This window comes from Rhea pennata, chromosome 1 (genome assembly GCF_028389875.1).
Source record: "Rhea pennata isolate bPtePen1 chromosome 1, bPtePen1.pri, whole genome shotgun sequence".
NCBI classification, from domain to species: Eukaryota; Metazoa; Chordata; class Aves; order Rheiformes; family Rheidae; genus Rhea; species Rhea pennata.
The window spans coordinates 71,239,186-71,263,241 of NC_084663.1; the positions used below are offsets into that span (position 1 = coordinate 71,239,186).

General features: G+C 37.6%; 2 protein-coding genes across 2 annotated transcripts in view; one reads left to right on the forward strand and one right to left on the reverse strand.

The window, feature by feature from the left end:
• PLCZ1 (phospholipase C zeta 1) overlaps positions 1-3,718 on the reverse strand; it is a 57,313-nt gene extending 53,595 nt beyond the window's left edge. Inside the window, exons 1-2 of the mRNA XM_062591269.1 lie at positions 3,705-3,718; positions 3,046-3,169 (exon numbers count right to left, since the gene is read on the reverse strand). Coding sequence (XP_062447253.1) covers positions 3,046-3,169; positions 3,705-3,718 — 138 coding nt within the window. The remainder of the gene's footprint in view (positions 1-3,045; positions 3,170-3,704) is intronic.
• A 443-nt stretch (positions 3,719-4,161) lies between these two features.
• CAPZA3 (capping actin protein of muscle Z-line subunit alpha 3) lies at positions 4,162-5,001 on the forward strand. Its single transcript, XM_062568085.1, has one exon. The coding sequence runs from the start codon at positions 4,162-4,164 to the stop codon at positions 4,999-5,001; it is 840 nt and encodes a 279-aa protein (XP_062424069.1).
• Positions 5,002-24,056: the final 19,055 nt, after the last annotated feature.

Here is a 24,056-nt window from a genome sequence, read left to right on the forward strand (position 1 = left end):
TAATAACCTATGGTTTTACACTGAATTCTTAACAGACCAGAATGTCTAACTCTTACTAATTATTCGCACATTCAGAATTCTTAAAATGTACGCTTGTTTTCATAAATACAGCTTACAAAGTGTTAGCATACTGATTAATTTCAGTGTTTGAGTATAAAAGCTACTAGAAAAATCAAAAGGGTGAAAGAGGCTGAGTAGAATACAGTTTGTTACTGTTTCTGGCATGTACATTTTTCCTCAGACTTGACAGTGTTATTTATCCATTAAAATTTTCTATACAAAATAGATATTTGTGCATACAAAATGTAGATTTTCTAACACTGTAGCTTGTCTTGTTCTTAAAAGATGCCAAATTAAGGCAGACTTTGGGAATTTACTCGCAAAATTATGTGCAATGATCATAAATAAACACCATTCCATTGTCCCACCAGTTATTCCTGTAAGCGGAGCAGAACTCACCATCACTGTCTCCTTCAACTGAGATTACCAAAAAGGATAGATTTTAGCACCTAATAACACAGCACCTACTGTGGTTAACAGCCTGCTCTCTCCTCCATCCTGAATTTCCATAAACATTTTACTTGGGTTCTGGCTGCTGTTTGGTGTAGATTTTTGTCTACTACTAGACTAACAGGAATTTAAGGGACACCATACAGACTAAAGGCGTAATGCTACATTATCAGATTCTTCCTGTGCAGAATAGTCCCCAGCAACAGACATCTGAAAGAATACAACTATAAAAGTAAAAATATATTAGATCACCAAAACAAGAACAAATGTAAGTTTCGTGGGGAGTTCTAACCAAATAATTTTATAAATCATTTAATCATTTAATTTAATTTAGGTATTTTCTTGGAGTTTGTTTAAGAGAAATTTAATGATCAATATTAACTAAAATCATCAGCAAGAAATAATTCAATATAAACACTAATAATATATTTTCATTATTGCTTTAGAAATCCCCTGTCTAAGGTTGATATCTTCAATCTATTTTTAATGTCTTTAACAATCTGCAAATTTTCTCATGTCTGTGAAATAGAAAAAGAAATATCAACTCATTCTGAAATTAAAGTAGTATATCAGTATATCAGGACTCAGGAGACCTTTACTTAGTTATTGGCACAAGTGAAGTTGGGCAAAAAATTAAATTTTCTATCTCCGTTGCCCATTACTGAAATGCAGACAATGCTACTACCCAGTGGTGCTTTGAAATTAGTGTTGTAGGGCTCAAAAAAATATAAAAAATGCTGCTATATAGTTTTTGTTGTGAAATCTGTATTAATCTTATTTTTATCAATTTTTTCTAATTTTGATATTTTCCAAATGAGAATTACAGAAAAAGAAATTAAGATAGAATAAACAAAACAAAAAAGTGAATTCTTTAAAAACTATGTTTATGGATTTTTAGATCAATGTATAGTTAGTGAAAATGATGGTAGTAAATTGCTTACCATTTTTACGTACTATTATCTTGATGAACAATTTCAGACAAAAAAAAAACAATCCAAATACTCAAATCTCCCTCAAAAAGCAAAGACTGGTTAGCAGCACTGTTAAGAATAAGTAGCTCATACTGTTAAGTACATTGTACTGTTAAATATAATCAGATCAGACTTGTTCTATGCAGGTCAGTTCCTCAAATAATTATTCTCTTCTATACCTACAACTGATCATCTAAAATTTCTCTCCGAAAGCAAAGTCAGTGGAAAATACAGAAAGCAATGATAAAGAGTTTCAAGTTCTTAGGCTGGCAATTCTCTCTGTGCAGCACAAGATGTTGAGAAAAATCACAGGCAGCAGCCCCCACATTTAAAAAGGACTGAGCCACACAACTATTTTTACCTTGGCAGGACAAGGCAGAGACGAAGGCAGAATGGGGAAATACTAATGCCTTGCTCTACAGCCTGCCTATCAGCATGACACGGTCTAACAGTTTCTCACTGTCCATAGCTTCATTTCCTCTACTAAACCTGGACAAGATTAGCTAACTGGTTAAACATTTCTCAAGGAAAGCAGATATATATATAGCACATAGCTTCATTTCCTTAGGAAAACTGTTTAAGTGTGTGCATATATATATACACACATATACATATACACACATATATATACCTATATACACATATATACATATATATATACATATGCACACACACATGCATACATAGATATATGAGTGTGCATGTGTGTATATCTATACACATACATATATATACATATCCCCTTTTTTGGCAAAAAATGAGCTAGAAATAAAAATCATACATCTTCTTTTGAATAATCACAAAAGTGGACTGGAAGAACATAAAATCCCAGTATGTCCAAAGGCAATTTTGCTATGTTTGCTCACTGGGCCTATATTCACCCAATGGTAGTTTACTAGCCTATTTAGTAAATCTAATTTCCAGTTGTACAATGTAACCTACATAGAAATCTGTTGCCAGATCTCAAGGCCACATCCTACCTCAGGGGCTGGGGTGGCATTCCCACTCCTCCAGGCATGCCTCATCAATATATCCCAGGGGTGCAAAATCACACGAAAAAGCATATTGGAGTCACATTGACTCCAAGGGGAAGCAGATCAGACATTGCCATATTATATCCTGGCTATAGGACTGTGGGGAAAAGGAGGGAAGTTAGGAAGTCACTCAAATGGCTCTGACCGGCATCAGACAGGGCCCATTCGCTTGAGCATAATTCGAGCACCAGGAAGGCGGCAGACGCAGCTGCATGGGATGAAGCCAGAAAAGCTTCAGTTTTCTCAAGTGAGGTCTTGTTACAAAAATGTTGCCAATCAAGGCCTGCATATTTTCCATCATCCTATACTATTTTGATAGGGTAAAGAGATGGTGTTAATGCAACCACTCAGTTACCTATTTTATACAGAAATAAAAGATCTGAATGAGGCACATTATTTGCTAATTTTTCACAACCTACTAGAATGAAATTCACTTCTAAAAACCTTAAATTAAAGAAAGCACAGGTATAAAGCCCTAGTGCAACTGGCTTTCTATCTGTACTTAATTGATTAATCTATATATTCCTCACCTTAAAAACATGTTTTACATGAATGTAATCAAAAGTGATTTGGAGTTTACTGAGCAGTTTCATCGTGCTGTCTAAATCGATCTTCCCGTTTCTGAACTCATTCTGAATGATGGACAAAAACCACGTGCGAGAGAGATCAGGTTAAGGAAACTTCTGACTCATTTTGGTGCCTTTTAAAACGGCGTGCAGGGGGAGAGAGGGGCGAGGGGTGATTAAAAAAAAATAAAAATAAAAGGTTTGTACGTTTTCTCCTCGTATGCTTGAACCTCCTTGTCTTCTGATTTCTGATTATACAGCAGGCTCTGCGGCATGCAGCAGAATGTTTTTGCCCTGCACCTGGAGACTCTGAGGGCAAAGATGGCAAAATGGGGAAAGATGAAGGGTGTAAAGGAAAAACTAGGGCAGCCAGAGGTGAAGAAGGGTGTGCAAAGGAAGGAGGGAAACGCTGGCTGGGGAGGCCAAGCGTGGGTGGAGGAACTGCGGGAGCAGCGAGCCGGCAGCAAGGAGGCGAGAGGGCGGCAGCGCCCGGCTCCATGCCCCTACAGTCAGGCTGCTCAGGCTGCCGGGCCCCTTCCTTGGTGGGGTGGCCGCAGGCCTTGGGGCAGGCGGGCGCACGGCCCCGGCAGTGTCGGGCGAAGGCAAGCTGAGGAGGCGGATATCTGTTCTCTTCCATGGCGGCTCCTCATCGCCTGCTCCGGTCCCCTCACTGCGGTGGTGTCGGCAGCGCGCGGCAGGACATCACCTCGGCTCGCTCCGGTTCCCCGCGGGGGGCCTTCCCCCTGCCCCCTTGCCCCGGTGCCCGCCCCCCGCCCTGGCCCCCCAGCTCCCGCTGCCCCCCCGTGGCTCTGGCCCCCCGGTGCTCTATTCCGCGCCGCTGTGAGGTCACAAATGGCCACCATCTCGTGCTGTCTGCCTGGCCACCATCTCGCACTGCCCAGCCACCATCTCATGCTGCCTGGCCACCACCTTACACTGCCCAGCCGCCATCTTGTGCTGCCTGGCTGCCATCTCGCACTGCCCGTCCACCATCTTGTGCTGCCTGGTTGCCATTTCCCACCACTTTTGTGGCCACGAGGTGCCCTACCCTGGTCTGCCCACCCTTTGGGGAGCCCTGGTATGCGCCCAGGGCAGGGCCTGCTGCCATTGGAAAAGGCACCTCTGGTTTGCAGCCTGCTGCTTCAGGCCCCTCCCGGGGAGTTTGCCCAGGTCGTCCAGGACCTCCGGGCGCTGGTGCATGATGAGGAGCTGCTGAGGCGCGAGGCCGCCCGTGTCGGGGCCTGGCACAGCAAAAACCATTTCCCTCCAGTCCAAATTAATGAGCACACCGTGCTGGTGACCCGTTACAACGATTTAGGTGGAAACCGCTTCTTTGACCCTCAGGACAAGCTGTCTTTTGCGTTTTACCACCTGAGCGGGGTGGCCAGCGAGTACCGCCTCCACGACGTGCTGCTCGATGAGGGGGAGCTGCAGAGAGGGGCCCTCCACAAGGGCCTGAAGGAGTACGTGAGCTGCCACTTCCCCACCGGCAACTGCTGTGTCTTCCGAAAAAACGCGAGGAAGACGCAGATCTTTGTGGCCTGCATCGAGGCTCATCAGTACCAGCCTTCGGGATGCTGGAATGGCCTCTGGAAGTCCGACTGGACTCTTGCCCTGACTCCAGTTACCACTCAGGTTACGGGGATCTTCCTCCTCCAAATGCACTACTTCAACGGTGCCAACCTCCATGTAACGGTCAGTAAGTCTGTGAGCGAACCGCTCAATGTGACGGACCAAAGTCAGCTTTCCATAGATTTTGTGAAACTTGTGAAAGCTGAGGACACCAAGTTGCATATGGCCATCCTGGAAAACATGCAGGCCTTGTCAGAGGATATATGGGGGAAAAATCTGCGGAGGAAACTCCCTATCACTCGTACTTTTATAAACTGGAATAGACTGCTGAATGAGCAGCCTCTGTAGATCCGTGTCTCCAGCACAGAAATACCTCTATGTCTATTGAAATGCACCACTTGATATGGTGGTCTAAATAAAAAATAGAAGAGGAAGAAGAAACAGGGGAGTTATTTAGTTGATTTATTTCTGGATAACTCCGGAAAGTGCAGAAGCTGTCATCACTGCATCGCCACTTCGAAAATAATTCAGGTCTGTAGTGATTGAAAGTCATTTATTGTTTGGCTTTTTTTCCTGTATGTTCTTTTCAGCTGTTTCTAGAGGTACTGCTAATGGTCACTGTCAAAGGCAGTATGCAACTGTAGATGGACCAACTAGGTATCATGTTCTTTTTTAATTTTCTTCAATCTTGTATATACATATTTAATTTCATACTATCATCTGTAGCGTTTATTATAAGGAAACTGGTAAGATGGGTTGGCAAAGATACTGAGGTACTCTTATTAGGCATTTTAGTGATCCTAAAATCCAAGAAGTTTGGCCTTCAGGCTTTACTATCTCTATATATACAAGCATCTCTGTATATACATCTCTGTATATACAAGAGATATCCCTAATGGAGTCCCATGAACAAAGAGAGATCAGTGTGCAGGAGGAATAAATTTATTATAACTAGTGCAGAAAGTATTTCAGGATTAACTAGGGCTGTACATTGGCTGTTGCCTGTCTCATTTCAGAATAAAAGAAACAATGCCATTTCCCTTTTCCTAGTTTTTGTCTGAATTATAAGTGAATATTACAAATACCAAAGAGATTTATGTGATTGATTCGTGGTTTCTTAATATGAAACAAAAACATATGTTCATGTATTCTTAGTATAGAGGTATCGAAACAAGAATTCTTCAAAAGCTGCTATAAAGATATAAAATAAGAGTTTTTACTTAGAAAGGTTATAGCTCTAAGGATTAAAAATAGTAGGAAAGACAAGATGGCAGGGCAGGGTAGGACCAGAGGGTGCGTGGGGCACTTGGGCATTGTGCAGAGGTATTGGGGCTAGCTGCTTGCGAGCTAGCTCAGGTAGCAGAAGTGGCAATGCTACCTCCACAGGTCGTTTTACAGTTAGCAGCAAGGCTAAGTAGCCTGGGTACTTACTGGTAACATCTAGTTTGTTTATATTTTGTGTGTAGGCATGAGTTTCACAGGCAGGTATTCTAGCAATACTTTGCTTTTCAAACCATGATAGTGTCACTTTGCTAATATGGTGTATTACTATAAATTAAATGCCTACCACACTTGCTGTTTTCTCTAAACATATGTTTTGATTTGGAGTTTTATTAGAAACAAAGCCTAATTTGAAGCAGTGCTTTGTAAATACTAAACTTTATAAAAATGTTGAAATGAACTTTTAAATGTTATTCTTACAAATGTCATTTTTTAACGTAAGCATAATATTTTGCTTTTGTATGTCACAGCTAATAGCAATTATTTTGTGATCTGGATTCAGCATGCCCTTTTGTTAATACTCATCAGTGGGATTATAGCTGCAGTGCTCACACTGGCTGTGATTGCCTTCATTGTCTTTTTTTCTTAAATGAAGTAGAAGACTACTTATTTTGGTTATGTTATGGCATACTTGTTTAGTTATATACTTGTCTGGCATTGTTGTGGTTTTGGAGATAACCAACAAGGTTATCCAACCTTCAGCTTACTCTTCCAAAGCAAAATGAAGATTTTGCTTTGTGTTAATATCTGATTTAGGAGGTTCCTTACTTTATACATCAGGATGCGGTAATTAATTACCCAGACAAGACAGTATCAAGAAGATACTTAATATAAATCCATTATTCTACATCATCCTATATTGTTGATGATGAAGTCATATGCTCTATTTTTATTTAAGAATTTACTCATTTAAAGCCCTGTTGCAGCAGAAGGAAATGTAGTGTTGCCAATATTTGAATACAACTGCAATAAATGAAATATTTCCATTAACATATATTGAATTTCTTCAAATTTACATTGACTAGACCACATTTTTCATCTAACTTGTTTATGGTCACACAGCACCAGGAGTCTGTTCGTTTTGTGCTAATTTGCGTGCAGAAAGGTATTTGTTATGTAGTTTCCTTTCTGCAAGCAGAAAACAGACTGCTGCCCTCATGAAAATGTCCCTTGACAGATGTCCATTTGTTAGAGAATCTGCATCATGGACTTGAAGAGGGAGAAGGATGAAGTGGGGAGAGCAATCTCTGCACTCCTTTGGTGTATACAGAAAGCCTTATTACCTATGGGTCATTCTCTTTTCACCCCACAGCTGCTACTGATATCCATCTAATACCAGCCTAGCTTTTTTAGTGCTGGAGACTACTCAATGATCAAGCAGCTGACTTTGCATGGTATTTATTTGAATATGTAGTTATTTCTTTATAGAAAATAATGTTATTAAAATCTAATAAACCCCAGTGCTCCTATAATGAGTAACCTCTTGTGAGTGTAGTTCATGTATGCGGTACAGAATGGGTGGTGAAGTTTCTGAAATATATTTAAGTGCTAACAGAAATAGGGACACAGCACTAGAAATTTTGAATTTTGGAAAAAGCACTTTATTTAAACACAAATGTTGAACATGAACTAACAGTAAGGCACCATGGAAAAAACTAAGCAATTAAATGACTTTCAGTATAGATAGTCAGTATCCATATTTATTCCACCGTATCCATCTCCTTTGAGATGCAAATATGTGACATTTTACAATATACTGTTCTGTTAAATTAAATTCTTTCTTCCTTAGAGTGCAGTCTTTATAAAGCAAAGCTGTAGCAAGGAGTGAAAGAATAAAAACATTTAATATTGTAGTATCAGGTAGTGAACCCATTTTTCTATCTTCCCTGTCAGTCTGCTATCTATGAACTTTCCATCTTCCTTGAATTTCCTTTCTCTCTAGGAGAGGGAATCTGTGATACCAGGATCTGCAGGGAGAGCTGCTCAGAGGAATAGAGCGGGGTCAAGGTTTTGATTTGGCTGAAAACGCTTACTTATTCCTTGCAAGGCTTATGAAATGTATCTGGAAAACAGAAAGACAATATAGTCTTTGTTAATTATTTCCACTCTGCATTCTCCATGATGGGTTTGATCTTTTTGTGTTTGGAAAGCTGAAACATAGGGAGCAATAGCCATTACCAGAAGAAAGCCAAGTTGCACTGCTCCATTGAAACTTTACATAACTTCTACATATTTGTTTTTGTGACTGCATATGTCTGAGATTTAGTAGCAACCTGTTACTCGTTTGCCTTTACCGGAATTTTTTGTCTGGGGATTACATTCCAATTCAAATTATCTTTATTCCTAAAATCCTCTTCCTTTTTTGTCTACTGCTGTGCAAACTACTCACATTATTATAGCTTCTTGTGAATCCTTCATTTTTAATTGGCACTAAGCTGAAAAATAGGCATATGAAACTAAAATGAAAGTTGAAGTTCTCAGATTGTAACTTACAATTGCTTTCAGTAGCAGACTGGGGTGTAGCAAACCTGAAACTGGAGCTGTATCTATGGTTTGTTTGCAAGGATAACTATGTATTGATGGAAACTTGCTTTCTGCCTGCAAAAATGCATTATCATCAAGTAGCTTTCTGTAGTATGCTTCGAACTTTGCCTTCCCCTCACCCTTCTCTTTGGTAATTACTGAGCAGTCACAATTATTTACCTCAAAGGGGATGATCACTGACTTACTCAATTCAGGAATGTGTTTCAAACCTTTACACAATGAGATGCAATTCTTATTGAAAATAAAATTGGAAAGGTACCTAAACTCTGCTACTCAACCAAAACGCTTGTGATCTCCTTGAATTTACAGAGTTGGTACAGATGTACCTGAGCCAAACTGGCTCAGATTTTTAATTTCTGAAAATAATTGTTGTATCTACCATTAATTGTTACTGCAAAGAAAATTATCATTTTTATTATGCCAGTAACATTAGAGCTTAGTTTAGGCTTCATTATCAGCTTCCAGATGCACTAAAATTGGATGAAAATCAACACTTAATATCAACATTTGAATTGGATAGTTAATGTTCACATTATAAACTTTGTTTCATATTCTGCTAGTACTGTAGCAGGCAGTAGACCTATCGAAATGAGCAATGAGCAATGTTAGCAAAATGACTTTCACCTAGCAGAGTTCCAGAAACATCAGATGTAATTGCAACATAGTTCATAATTTCATTTTTAGTTATGCTAAACTAAAAGCAACTTTCTTTTTAGTTTCAGAATAGATGGACAAAGCTTTAACAGGCACTGAAGACTCAGGTTACCTGTTGGCACCATGCCTGCAGAAAGCAAGGCATGTTTACTTGTAGCATTGATCAACAGAAGAAATTTGTGTTTTCACTGTTGTATTCTCCAAAAATGAGTATTAATTCTTTCTCTGTCTCATTTATCAAACGAGAACGACAATATTGTAAAAGAAATCCTACTTGGATGTTTTCCAGAATATAGTCTGTATTAAATTCTCCACTGTAATCCTCACTCCTTACTGTCAAGTTTTGGAGAAGGAAAAATATAGTTATTGAATGAGCTTGAAACAGCAGGAAAAAAAATGACAGAAATACGATGAATGTGATGCCAAATGTATTTCTCTCACTAATTTCAAATAATGAATACATTGATGCTCCAATTAGGGTAAGACTAAATTCAAGGATTTTTTTTCCCCTTTCTAAAGTCAGAACAGTTTAATATGTTCAACAAATCTGAAAAAAGTGGATTCATTACACACAAAGTGCAAAATATTTTCCAAGCTTGTATCAGTATGACACAATTACAGAAACAATGTTTTTAAATTAAGCTTTGGAGTTATTAAAAAAGTAGAGTGGTTTCAAAAATTTGCAAGAAACTATTATTCAAAGCATGATATCCACAGTTACCAGAGGTATTTGTTGTAGTAGGACTAAGGAATTGCAACCATAAAAAATTGAGAGAATAAGGGACCTATTAATCGATAAAACAGGTGACCCATGTTATATCAGGTCATTTATGTAGCAGATTATCTTTGAAAGAAACGGGATTCTGGGATCCTAATAATAATAGGATCTGGGAGGGAAGATTATTCTTTACATAACACATTTGGAAGAAAAGGGAATGTACTTCCTGTTTTTGTCTAAATGCAGGCATTGGTGTTTTGGTCCTGAATCTTTATACATAGTTAAAAGTTTGTGTTTCCCACTTATTTACTAATGAACATTTCAACACTTGTATATCTACTTCTGGTTTTGGTAACATTTATAACTGTTGTGTTGCTAACAAAAGAAGCTGAGAATCTTTCTAAATATTCTTTTATAACTGGAAGGCTAAAAATTTAAATTTTGCATGGCAATAATCATAGCCATCTTTTCAGAGTGTGCTGATTGTGATAAAACACTAGAATTTTAAAATACAGTTTGCAGATCAGAGATGCATGGGCTTCTAACTATGTATTCACCAGAATTGCATCTGAGGCAGATGTCTCTCCTTCTTGTGGGAATGGAAGCCTAGTGTCTAACATGATATTAGAGAAGAACTAGCAACCTGCAACAGGAGGAATGAAGAAAAGAGCGTAAGTGGAAGGATGCTGATGAAAAATGTGAATAAGGCAAATTTGCAATTGGAGAAAGAAAGAAAAAAAGACCAGTATTATCTTTTTACACACCTGGAGCTTGAGGACACTATTCAGGAGAGCAGGACTGAAGTCCCAGATCCACTATCTTTCCTTCCTAAACTTTTGGATGAGTCACATGAATCTAGACTTGCAGAGAATTTAAATTAGTACTGGATATGTGTGATTTTTAGTCTTTCTGCGCACAGGCAAGCTAACAGTTCTTTATGAAATCAATCCTATGATTTCATAGGAATTCTATGAGAATACATTAAAACTGTGAATAAAAAATACAATTTGGTCTTTGGTATCTAAGATATGGAACAGTTATGTGTTACCACGTATGTGTAAAATATCCACAAGCCCAAATGAAACTCTTTCATAGTTAATACAGATTTGTTTCACAAAAGGGGAAAAGCATCAGGAAACAGGAAATTTTCTAGCCATATTGAGATTTCATATTAAGAACCTGCAACCTCAAGCACGTTTCTATGTTCTTGTACCTGATGGCTTTAACCAGCAAAGCTTCACAAGCTACCCACACAAACCATAGATCAGTGCACCAGCCCTCACAAGCCTACAGTTATTTAGGTATGCTCATCTCAGGCTTCACTGGGTGCAAGGAGCTTATGTTTCAGGTAGGTATAGCCTTCTGAAGTAGATTGAAGGTAAAGCAAGCTTATTCACACACTGTTTATTCTTAAACACAAGGAATTTAGAGGCCCAGAGAAAACAAACAAATTCTGTAGAGTGCAATGCTGCTCATGTAATTTCACTGCTACCTGTCTACGGAGGTCAGACTACTTTTCCTGCCTGTTTGCCCTGTTCTTTTTTCCATGTATTGACCTCTCTTTCATATGTAAGCACCTCTCTTGAATTTTATTTCAAACTTTGCTTCTCTGTGTACTGCCAATTGCAGAAGAGGTTTAGACTCTAGTGTTGCAACCTCTTTTAGTTTCAAATATGACCAACTGCAGTAAACTTGTAAGTGACAGAAATGTGGCTAAGACCAAAGCAAGAAGCTTCAGCCTTCTTGGGACTGTGGAGAAACCCCTCTGAATGTTTGTCTATCATCTCACTTGAATGCCTCATGGAAACACAATAGCCAACCAGATTTTCTAAGAAAAACATTAGGCCTCTTTTCCTCTCGGTTGTCCACAGTCATTTTCACAGGAATGGTAATTTTTTTGAAGGGCGAGGATGCCTTCTCTGTTTTTGCCTTTTCTTTCTTCCCGTCTTCTACCTACAACATCCAGAGAGGGAGAGAGGTGAAGGGATACAGGACACTCAACGTGAACACATCTCTCAACCCTGAAAAGACAGGAAATTCCACTTCAGTCACCGTCCTGCACTTTTAAAAGAATAGGGGATTTTTTCATATTCTTCTTCTTGTCTGCAAGAGGGAGAAGTGACCTTCACACCATCTCAGGTTAAAGGGAAGGAGTAAAGAATATCAGGAAGTCAGAGGGAATGAGTAAGAAAAGATAGGAATGACATAAAACCCCATTTGGGATTGGAAAGCTGGGAGGAATTTTTCTGTTTTTACAAATGGAGGACAGAAGGAACTGATGTCCAAAGGTTGGGCTGGTGCAAGATTCAGAGCTTCTGCATCCTTCAGAGGGGCAAAATCTCCTTTCTCCACAAGCCAGTGAGAAGTGAGAGTCCTAATTAATACAGAAAAATATTTGCAGTGTGTATGGAGAATTTAAAAATAACAAGTCCTACCTTTGAATTAGTTTAGTTATCTAATTATTTCTGATCCTTTGAGGTGGGAAGTGTTGGTGTTCTCTACGGAAGATCATTAAAAGTCAAAACTTATGATTTTAGGGGCACATCATTAAAAGTTGGTTGCTCCTGAGGGTTTTCTTACAGCTTCTGAGACATAATCTGTACACTGAGAAGTAAGATTTTAATTCTGAATGTATGGTGCAGACCATACTTAGGCCTATATTCAAAAAGAAGGAAATATGAATTAGTGTTCACTGTCATGAATGTTCATAGCTGAAAATTGTCATAGTGGTGCACATCACATTCTGACATCAGTCCTCCAATTACTCTGTCTGGGGATTGTGGACTGTTCTTTTCCTGTGGTTCATTTTTTTGCCTGCAGGCCCCCATTACTTTCCCATGAAAGTCAATGTGTAGTTTGGAGTCCTATGCTGACAGAAGGTTGGGACAGGGCTGGGTAACATACCCAGATCTGGAATTTATGGACTGAAACAGTTTGAGGGACTTAACCCTTCAAAGGGTTAAGAAAAAAAAATCAGTCTTCAGGTGCATCAGTCACTTCTCTTTGAGTGGGCAACTGACAGCTAAGCTTCCTAGAGAGGGGTTTTAGTATGTTGGGTTACAAGAGAAGCCTTTGGTTTCAGGTAAAAATACTTTCTGTCTGGAATGAGATAGTCAAAAGGAAGGTAGAGGAGTATAAATTAGTAGAGATTTGTAGTTTAGTTTACTGTAGACTGAAGAGATTGTCCTCTGAGAAGCTCCCCCACTCGGAGGTCAGACCCATAGAATCAGAAATAGAAACTCTTGTATATGTGTACTACTGTGTTGTCCTGTGTGCATCATGAAGTCATTAGGATCCCCTTGACTTCAGAGTGAGTGCTATAGATAACTTACATTTAAAAACAGTTACATTTCAAATCATAAAGTTTCCTTCTACTGTCTTTCTTGCTTTATAGTATTCAGCAGGTGATAAAAATCATTTCTTGTTTCTAACATATTTGAGCTAATTAGTAAATATCTTCTACAAATCCCTGTGATTATGGAATTACTCATGTCTAAAGAAAACATTTTAGCCAGTTCACTGTTGATAATATTAATTTTGCTTAAGAACTTTATTTCATATAAGACTTCACATTTGCAACTTAGTTATAATTATATTCTCATTAGAGACAGATATGAGAAGTGCAGCTTATTTCAAGTATTTATTATTCATACTTGTATTGTTAATGAATTAATGCCTGAAGTGCATCTGTACTAAAAAGTCACCTTCTTGTTCATCAGTTTTGCATGTCCATAAAATAAATGTGATTGCTTAAGGTACTGTATTACCTAGATTAAGTGCCATTGCTTTCCATATATAACATCTGCATGCAAATTTATTCTGTTGTTCTTTCTTAAATAATTAACATTATCTGCTAATACATTCTTGTTCAGACCAGTTCCTCTAGTAATTATAATTGAGTGTGCAGCACATATTCACTGAGCATCTATATTTCCATTCTCTCTCTTCCCGTCAAAAGGTCATTTTGAAGATACATCAACAACATGCTTTCTATGATCTGTAAGCCCTGCAAAAGACAAACTGTTATTTCAGCCTCTGGGATGTAGTTCCATATGCCTAAATCCATTACAAAACATGGATTTAGCTGAACCCAGTGAAAAGTGTAATTAACATTTTTGTATTCTGTGCACAATAATTTATTTTCCATTATCAAAGTTATGTAGGCTGCCAAATGTGTGATACAGATTATAGGACAAACTGTGCTTAAAAAGAATTTTTTTTCAAAACAATGTGTTATGTCCTGTGAAGTATTCATGGGGAGAATGACAAGATTAAAATGCATAGATTCTGTTTTGCCTTCAGCTGTTTTCTGGCTCCTCTATTTAAGTCCTAGTTCAACAAAATACTTAATTGTTTGATTAATTGTAATCATTAGATTATTTCCACTGGGAACAATATTAAAATAAAAATAATATGATGGTACAGCTGGGTATATTGATTGATACAAAACTGAAGGACCTGATACAAAGTGCACAGATAGCAACAGAAAGCTTTCCTTGTCTTGACTGTGAAATTTACATTGGCCTGGAAAAAGTTCCTGTAGGCCAGGCTTCCAGTCCTTTGCTCCAGCTGCTCTTGTAAATTAATTTAAATTATCTTGTTCCATTTTATTGTCTTAGTCTGTGAAACATGGGTTATGAAGCAATTACTTTTATTTAGCTTACTAAAACTAGATCCAGAAAAGAATGCAAGTGTCTAGAAATTTCAGCAACTTTATATATATAGAAATATATACACATATATGTATATGTATTATCTATACACACATGCACACACACACACATATGTATGTAGTATTTCTGATGTATGCCATTTCTCAAGTTGCTAACTTGCTAGTGTAACCACAAGTCAAATTAGCCAGCTGCATATATTTTACTTCCCTTTGATAACTGTCATGCCTTATAATTTCTTATATTATATTCTTGATAGTGTAGCCACAGGTCAAGTTTGACCATATGTACAAACACCCTAATAGAGCGCTTTGTGAACACAAGTGCCTGGCATCGATTTCACAGCTGTGAACACATCAGGCAGGGAATGGCTGCACTGGCCTGTAGAAAGAGATGCTGAAGGGAAAGGTGTGTTTGAAATGCTGCCTCTGTACAGAGCTTATCTGCGTTCTTGCAGCCCTAAGAATTGCAGCCATGTAAGACTGAAATTCACTACTCCAGATCCAGAAGCATAAAATAAGTCTTTGTTTTGTTTCATTTTTCTCTTAGTGGGGTGGTGATTCTGCTGACCAATTTTTATACAGTAGCATTTTTAAGATTCACCCAGAAAATGAGAAATTGTGTTTGAAACCTTCTTAATTTAGGGAGGTTCAACTCTGTGTTCCCTTTTTGCTATAAACCGGCCCATAGTGGCAACACAGTCCTCTATTCCTGTAAAAATGTGTTCATGTGAACCACAGAATGGACAATTAAAGAGAATAAAATGAACATCACTCTTGGCTCAGCTGGAAGAGAGTTGTAAAACTGCATTCTGATCCCTTCTTCTGTAGTTTAATCCAATGAAGGTTTAATACAATTTTTTTAAACTTCTCATAAATGCTTTTTGTGGATTCAGTATAGTATAATCCTTTTTTGGGAGAAGGTAATTAATCACTGTTACCTCAGACATGCATTGAGAAAGTACATATGTGAAAGACAGTGGGCTGCTGCCATTCTGCGGTAGTGGAGATTACAAATGTACCATCAGATGGTCAGAAGGAAAGAAGAAATTAGGTGCAGAATGAAAGAGAAAAAAAACTTAGATTTTTGTCCATCATTAGCATATTTATTTTAGACTTTGAGATTATTTCTTGTACTTGCTTTTTTAAACAAGAGCACTTTTAAAAATTTCCTAAAGATGCTTATGATTATTAAAAGGATTTTTTGAACTCTGAAAATACATAAGACCATATCACAGGAAGCACAAAGTAACTGCAAGTTTAACCCCATAAGTTAGTATGTAATTCTGAGGTCTATCTTCTTTTGATATTGGCAAAATATTGCATAAGCAAGAAAGTTGGAGAGGAATTAAAAAGAATTCTATGTCTTTATCATAAAATTCTATGTTCAGAAGTCATTTATCCTTCTGTTCCTGTTTTATTAAACCCTTCATAGGTGGCATAATCCTTAAAATTTTAACTCCCTTTAAGAAGTTCCCATATTTCATTTTCTTCTAAAAGACCAAATTATTAACAATGTCATACTGTAAAAATGTCATATAAAGACATCATTATATGCTAAACAGAAAGGAAATTTCTAGAGGCTGTAAGCTTTAGGTCAAAGGACAGTTATTTGTAGCTCATTAGTATGATGAAGTGAAATCTGGAATGCTATTAAATGTTTGTTTAAGACATAATTAGTGGGAATTTATGCATTTTCAATACTCCATACTGATCTGTAGTCTCATATCATCAGTGGTAGAAATGCTTTTCTGGATATATTATTTACTTCTTCCATGAGCAGGCAAACAATGTAAAAGCCACATGTAGTACTTAACATTTGTTTACTTTTATTCTTTTTGCCCCCTCTCTCTTTTCTCAGCTGTGGAACACTGAATGCCAAATAATAATTTTACAGGAGAGCTCAACTCAGCCTGTCCTGTTTCCTATCTTCCCATAGATATTTGAAGAAAAATCAAATAAAAGTTGAATTAGCCTCATGATTTGGGACACAGGTGAAACATCAGCTTCCAGGTTGGAGTGACGTGAATACTAAGCACCGCAAAGGCTATTGCTCAGGTTTATGAGGCTAAATGCTGATGGTCTCTTTGCTCAGCCTGGTCAAAAGCAGAATAAAGACTCCACACCAGAGGTTTTAGCTGGAAGATGGAGTGAATTGATGTATTCCACTTTTCTCTTGCCAGGGAGGCCGGTGTAAATGCCTTTCTCCTTCCACACACACACTGTGTGATTTGTTCAGCTTCCTCAATTTAGTGGCTCACCCACTATCTCAGCCTCTGGACAAGCACTACTTCCTCTCTTTAAAGCCAGCTCTGGAGGCACAGTTGTAGACTAGACAGTAGAAGCTCTCCTTCAGTATTTTAAGGAGAAAGGATGAAGGTCTTGTCTTTCACTAGCACACAGAAAAGAAGCAATGCTGGGCAAGAACACTGGTGAATATGAGCACTCACACAAAAAAAGAAAAGGAAGAAGACTCCTTGTTCTTAGAGTATCATAGTATCTGACCCTGGAGTCAGGAGTCTCCTTCTCTAGAGATATTCAAAACCTGCCTGGGTGCAACCCTGTCTAACATGCTCTAGGTGACCCTGCTTGAGCAGGGGGGTTGCATTAGACGATCTTCAGAGGTCCCTTCCAACTTCAACCATTCTGTGATTCTGTGACCCTTCTCCAGGGGGGAAAAAAAAAAGAGAGAGAGAGAGAATATAGTAGATATAAGGTTCATATGGTTCTATCAGACAGTCAAGACAAGGACTAGTAAATTCTGAAAGATGAAAACCTTAACAAAAGCATTAAAGATACTCAGAGCAAATACAATGCTCTCTGTAGCTTGTATGTGCTTATATAAGAATGAAGCACAAAAATAATTCAGTGAAACCTGTGTATTTTTAAAAAGAATGAACAATATTTCCGTTCCTGCACGTAGCCATTTTTTAAGAGTGAATTACTTAAGATAGATATGGAATTTTAAAAAATATACAATGGCTTGCTAGTTATTAAATTCCAAAGATATGTTATGTATTAAAACACAATGCTGTTGTATTAGATATTAGAAAGACATATACTTTATTGCATAAAATATATCATTTTACACTTAGACCAAATTTGGACATTTTCATTTTTCTCATCCCAATTTAGCTACTCCATTTTATACCAGATAAAAATCTGGCCTCAGGATTAGTGGGGCAGATATTGATTTTTGTCTAGAATCACAATTATGCTGCAATAGTAGTTTTTGGGCAATGACAAGCAAGAATCTCCCATCCACTTGGTATTAAATCCATCTAAAATCTTTGCACACTAGAGCTTGGTACCGAGATATCTAAGTGCCAACAAACCTAGTCTTGCAACAGATTCATTACTGCTCTGTCCAAGGAGCTAAGACCCAAGCTAATGAGTTTACATATGTGCAGTATAAGCTACTGTGGCTAGCCTGCTTTTAGAACCCATGTCGTATCTCTCTTAGTATCCACAGCTGTGTTGCATAGCAAATATACCAGCACAGTGTTGCCTCTGGGGCCACTGCAAATGCACTGTGGACATTAAATGCCCTATATAACACAGGGTAAACCTGCCATTAGAAAATATATTTGGACGGGGTGGGGTGGGGAGGACGCTACATAGGTGCACACTTAAAAAGTAAGAGAGCCAAGAAAATTAGGAGAGCCAAAATTTGTAAAAGGGCTAAGCTTTAATTCACTGATAGGATGCAAGCTGTAATCAGTTATTCAGCGTTTCACGCTGTGTCATTGAAGAGTCATCCTGTGCAGGTTTCAAATAATCCTCACAAGGAAAAAGGTTGAAGTGAAAGGCATATTTAGGGGATTACTGAAAAATGAAAGCATCCAAGCAAGCTGAAGCTGAGTACGCTGGGTACATCTATAGCACTGTACACATTTCAGCATAATCAAACTTTTCATGTGAAAGAAAATTTAATGATCCGATAATAATTGGTTGATAGCTAAACTTTTTCCCTGCTTGCCAAGTAGATTTACAAATACACAGTTAGAAATACAGATTTGGCTACTACAACTAATATAATTATGGAAAGTTGAAGGCTTTGTAAGCAGAATGTGTCAGAATCTGCATACTTTCAAAATAACAGCACATACTATATTTTCAGAATATTAGACTTTGAAAGGACTAACTGATAGATTAAAACATTGCACTTAAAACATTTTTGATCACAGATTATTGTAAATCCCTCTAAATCCATTGTTATTATATGTAAACATAATATACCTCATGATAAGAATCTATCCCACAGTGAGATACTTCCATATTTCATCTAATTTAATTTAATAATTTGTTTATAAAAAGACATCACTTGTACAAATCAGAATAGCTTTATGAAAAATATCTGATTCCACTTTTTATTTATATTAAAACAATATATAAAGGCCTTAATCATGCCAAATCATGTGAAATATTGTTACACATATCTATTCCAAAAAGCGTACAGTCTGAGTAAAGGCTTGTATATATTTATATATGTGTGTGTGTGTATATATATATATATATATATATATATATATATATGATTTCTGTAGCTTTGACAATGTCAGTTTAGAAGCCTGTACATTAATTGTCTCATATGGACCTGTTTATCATGCTTATAATGGTATTGCTTATTCTAATGAATTCCCAAGAAGAAGCTTTACCTGTACAACATATTTACAGTCGATCCATCCTACAGGTTATATTATCAGTATAAAGCCGCTTCCCTAAGTGAATTAATGTAATGGTATAGAAATACTTGCAAATACATAGTCAGACACCTCAAGGCAAATAAAAATTAATAAATAAAGTACAGTTTGGCTTGTTGGACAGGGACAAACAGCATCAGAAAAATCAGTTCCCACTAGTGAGAGGAATAAAATTGTAATGAGTCATAGTTCAGTCTTACATGGGACAAGCAGCAAGCCCTTGGAGATAGAATAAAGAGTCTGCCCAGTGAGACAAGCTGAAATTGGTATTAAAGCAACAGTATCCAACATAGAAAAGTAGTTAACTTAGGTCCCACCCTCGTTCCGTATGGAATCAGATTTATCAAATACACAGAGAGAGATCGGTAAGTGTACAGTTCCTGTCCAATGTTTCACATTGCTCCTGAGAAAGGCCTGGGAGAGACATGAGCCACTTCTGCAAGTGCTATTCAGATAAGTCATTCCCATCTTTCCTCATCTCTGTGCACTTGCTCTGTGCATGAGCAGGCTGTAGGCACAAATGCCTGTGGTTCTGGCAGGCTGTTCCCTTAGATATGCATTTTTCCTTAAGGCATGTTCTACATCATGTTGACAGGACATGTCACATGACAGCGGAGGAAATATCTGCTTCTCAAGAGAGATGGTGGCAAAAAGTATCATGCTGTTGTTACAGCAATTCTACTAGCTTGTTTGAAGGATACTTCAAAAAGTGCATAGCGTGAAAAACCCATTGGGCCACAGCTCCTCTGGGTCCCTTTCCAGTGTTTCACCAACCTCACAATAAAAATATTTTTTGTTGTGTATCAGGTCAGAATTTCCCATATTCCAACTGGTGCGTGTTATCTTTCATTTTTTCACTGTGCATCTCTGAGAAGACACTGGACCTGTCTTCTCTATATCCTCCCATAAGGTAGCAGTCAATTGACATTAGATCCGTCCTTTGCTTTCTCTTCTTAAAGCTGAACCAACCTAGCTCTCTCAGCCTCTCCTTGTACATCATGTGCTCCAGCCCTCTAAACGTCCTGTTGGCCCTTCACTGGGCTTGCTCCAGTATGTCAATGTCTTTCTTGTACTGAGGAGCCCACAGTTTGACACAGTCTCCAGACACAGTTTCACAAATGCTAAATTGAGGGGAGCTCTTTAGTCAGCCCAACTTTATTAAGCAGATTGCTTCCAAGTGTGTGAAGACTTCCGTTAAAACTACTACCACTGAGAGCAGGGAGATAATCTTTTCTTTATTTCTCTTGCTCCAGTAATAGTCACCCATACGGAATAGAAAGGTGGGAAGCAACTGGGTTACAATGCACAGGGGTAAGAAGCTGGTGAAAGATGAAACAGAAAAGTTAAAAAACTGGGACTTGGGTAAGGGCCAGAGGCAAAAGGATTCCATAGCCACAGGACCACCTTATATCTTCTGAATTTGCTTTTACTTTTTGCATTTAGCTCTGAAATCCAGTGGTAAAATATGTGTCTACCTTCTAGCTTATGGGTAACTCAATGACCTTCTTTGTTAACTGAAGTGACAGACATTTGCACTATATAGCTAAATGAGCCACTCTTGTGCATGTAAGAAACATGTAGGAATTAACATTGTTTCACATTTCAGAATTCTTATTTTGATCAGTTTGCTCATTGTAGCCCCTAGGAAATTATATTTAAAATCTATCTTTAAAGAGCAATATATTGAAAGCCAAGCACTCAGATGTGAATACTTTTAAGTATCCATACTTTCTGATGCAGTCTTAAACTGCACAGTTATATATTAGTGATTTTCTGCTTGGTTAGTTGGTTTGTTGGTTAGCTTATTTTGTGTAAGAATTCTGTTTCATTCATTACCTTGCTTCATTCATCTGAACAAATGGGGGAAGTACTTTAAATTTTTTCTTTTTCCAGCATGCTAGGATGAAAGAAGGAAGAACCATATTTTAATATGGGCTATTTTTAAAATAGATTGAACAGAGACTATTGCTGTGCAGAACTTGAAACAGAATGGTACAATTTAGTACCCCTGACTTCATCAGTGAACTATCAACTCCAATTCCCTATATATAACGGTTCATCTTACATCTTTGTGAAAGTACTTGAATTGCCACTGCAAATTCTCATTTCTGTCATCACTTAATTGAAATGTTCTAGATGCAAAAGAAAGGCAGTTAAATCATTAGCTCTTCAGTGACATACATATTCAGCTTTTCAGTTACTGGGTGTTTGTTCCCAGTATCAAGAAGATGGACTATGTTTCAGGAAATCAATTCTGTTCTCATTTAAGTCGGAGGACCTTGCAATTGCCACATATCCTGCTCATTCTTCAAAAAGATTTATTACAAAACATGTAGAAATTCAAATGAGATTCCCTGAAAATTTAGGTTCCCTGGAGGCAAACTCTGCAGTATATGGCCTCAATCTTGCAAAGGTGTCTTGTCACATGAACCTCTGAAGGCTACTGCAAATCCCCACTGGGGTCCCTACTGGAGAAAATAGGATTGTGGCAAAGCACAAGGAGGAAGTTTCTACCATGCTGACTGCCATTTTGGCTAAACCAGGAAAATCTATATTTCATCTAGAGACTAAAATTAAAATAACATTAAGACTGAAATTTCTAATATACAGAGTCTGCTCTTACGTTTGGGGAAAGGCCAGCAGTAATCAAAGCCCAGGAGATTTAAGGTAAGAATGAATTAAAGGCAATTACCCCAATTGTAGGTTACCTTCTCAGACTGAAAATACATGACTTTTATTTCATCTGCCCTTTCATGATTAAGGATTGCTTATATTCTGGTTGTTTGTGCAAGCAGAAAGCCACCTTTCCCTAAGATATCAAATGGGTGCTTGTAAAAAGTTGATTAATAAGAAGTTGACATAATTATTCTTACTCACTCTCTGAGCTAGAATATTGCAGTTTCAGGTACTCATGCCTTTTGAGCCAGAAAGTACAAGGGCAATAGGGGAATTCTCTAGAAAACCCCAAAAGGTCATCTGGTTTTTTTTGTTTCTAAGTTCTTGTGAAAAGATTCCTTTTCTTTTTAAGTGAATTTGAATAATTCAATCATGATTTTAAACTAAATGCTGAAAAGTCAGCACCCTTGCTCAGTCTGGGATCAAAATGGGAAAGAAAGAATTCTGACCTTTCTAACAGATATCATCCCAAAAGTCAATCTTTTTTTATTGAATTTCAGTCATTCATCAAACTTTGAACTGCAGCCTTCAAAATATTGTATATTCATTTATTATGGATAGTTACATATTACATAATAACAATAACCACTGATTTCTCATCCCTAAAGTTATCAAAGGCCATCTAAAATTCATGAATGCCTTTCATCAAGTTTCAAATTTGTGGATTCCCGAGAGTTTTGATCCTATCTAGATTTTATCTAGCATTACTGTCAGAGTGGTGAATGAGTCTCCACTAAAAGCAGATGATGCTACTGCCACTACCTTGTTGCAAACACTGAATGGAAGGTTGAAGGAAAGTCATAATCTTAGTCCTTTCTGTCTACCCAACTCCTTTTACTGCATCTCTGTGTTGTGAAACAAAGTAGTTACAGTTTGCAGGTAGTTTGCCCACCAGCAATAGTTCGAACTGCTAAATTTTGCTTTGATATCTAAATTCAGAGGAAATCCAGAATAATTTTAAGTGAAAAACAAAATTAGAGTTATATGAGTTATCCTTTTTGAATACAGATTATATCTATGATCCACAAAGTGTTTACTCACATTTGTTTTTTTTTTGAAAAACTTGCTTTATTCTTGTCTTTGTTGAGAGACCCTAGATGAGCTGTAGTGCAGTTTGTGATATATTATCTGCTTGAAGTTTTGTTTGTTGTGGTTAGTCACCAAGACCTCTTGTTGAGAAATGTATTTGGTCTTCCTCATATCCCTGCCCAGCTGATCATAATTCATGTGATCAGAAGGATCATTTCTGCTCAACAGAACCTATCTCTATTTTTATTCAGATGTAAATCACATTTATGTTGAACTCAGAAATCTTAGAAGTATTCTGTTTCTGTTCTTTGTGTCTTCTGACTCTGTCAAATTGTATCCTAGTAAATTTATTGTCTTCTCTAATTTCTTCATGGAGTCTCATATTTTTTTAATACAAGACACTCTCAGTTTCACAAGGGAATATACCTGGATGTTCTTATGCATTGATTCTCGTGTACCATCAACCACTATTCCAGTGTACTAGATGCATGTGTAATGCATTCCAGTATACTAGATGCAATTGGTGTACTGTATTTTCTCCTTTACTCCCCTAATTAATGGATCATTATCCTACAATTTATAATTAATTTCATTAATCACTCAGTTTTACATCATGAGTGGTCTGTCAGTTCCCTGTATCAGCACATAGAGCTGTTGGTGACTTCTAAAGTAGACAGTAAAGGAATGCACACTGCTGGCTGATTTCCTCAAATAGGAAAAATAATATACCTGACCCTGAATGTTCTAGACATCATCTGTGTTTGGACAAACATTCATCAACAAACCCAAAATTAGAACAGCTCATCATAAACACAATGGTCACTCTGCAGTATCCCACAGGCTAGAGTTTCCCAGTTCCAAATAGCTCTTCTCCAATTCCTCTCTCTGGCCTCTGTCCAGATGAAGTAACTTACAGAAGTGTTTTCTTTGAATAAGTTCTGCCATCCTTAACAGGAACTGTGCCCTGTGATCTCTGACTGATTGGAAGACTTCTCCACTGGGTCCAAACTTCTGTTCTTAAAACCATCTTTGAAATTATTGGCTATTGCCAGACATGTTCTTATCAGAAAGTTGAATATCTGATAAGGGGCAACACACATTTTAATATGTCCTATTTCAAGCCATTTTC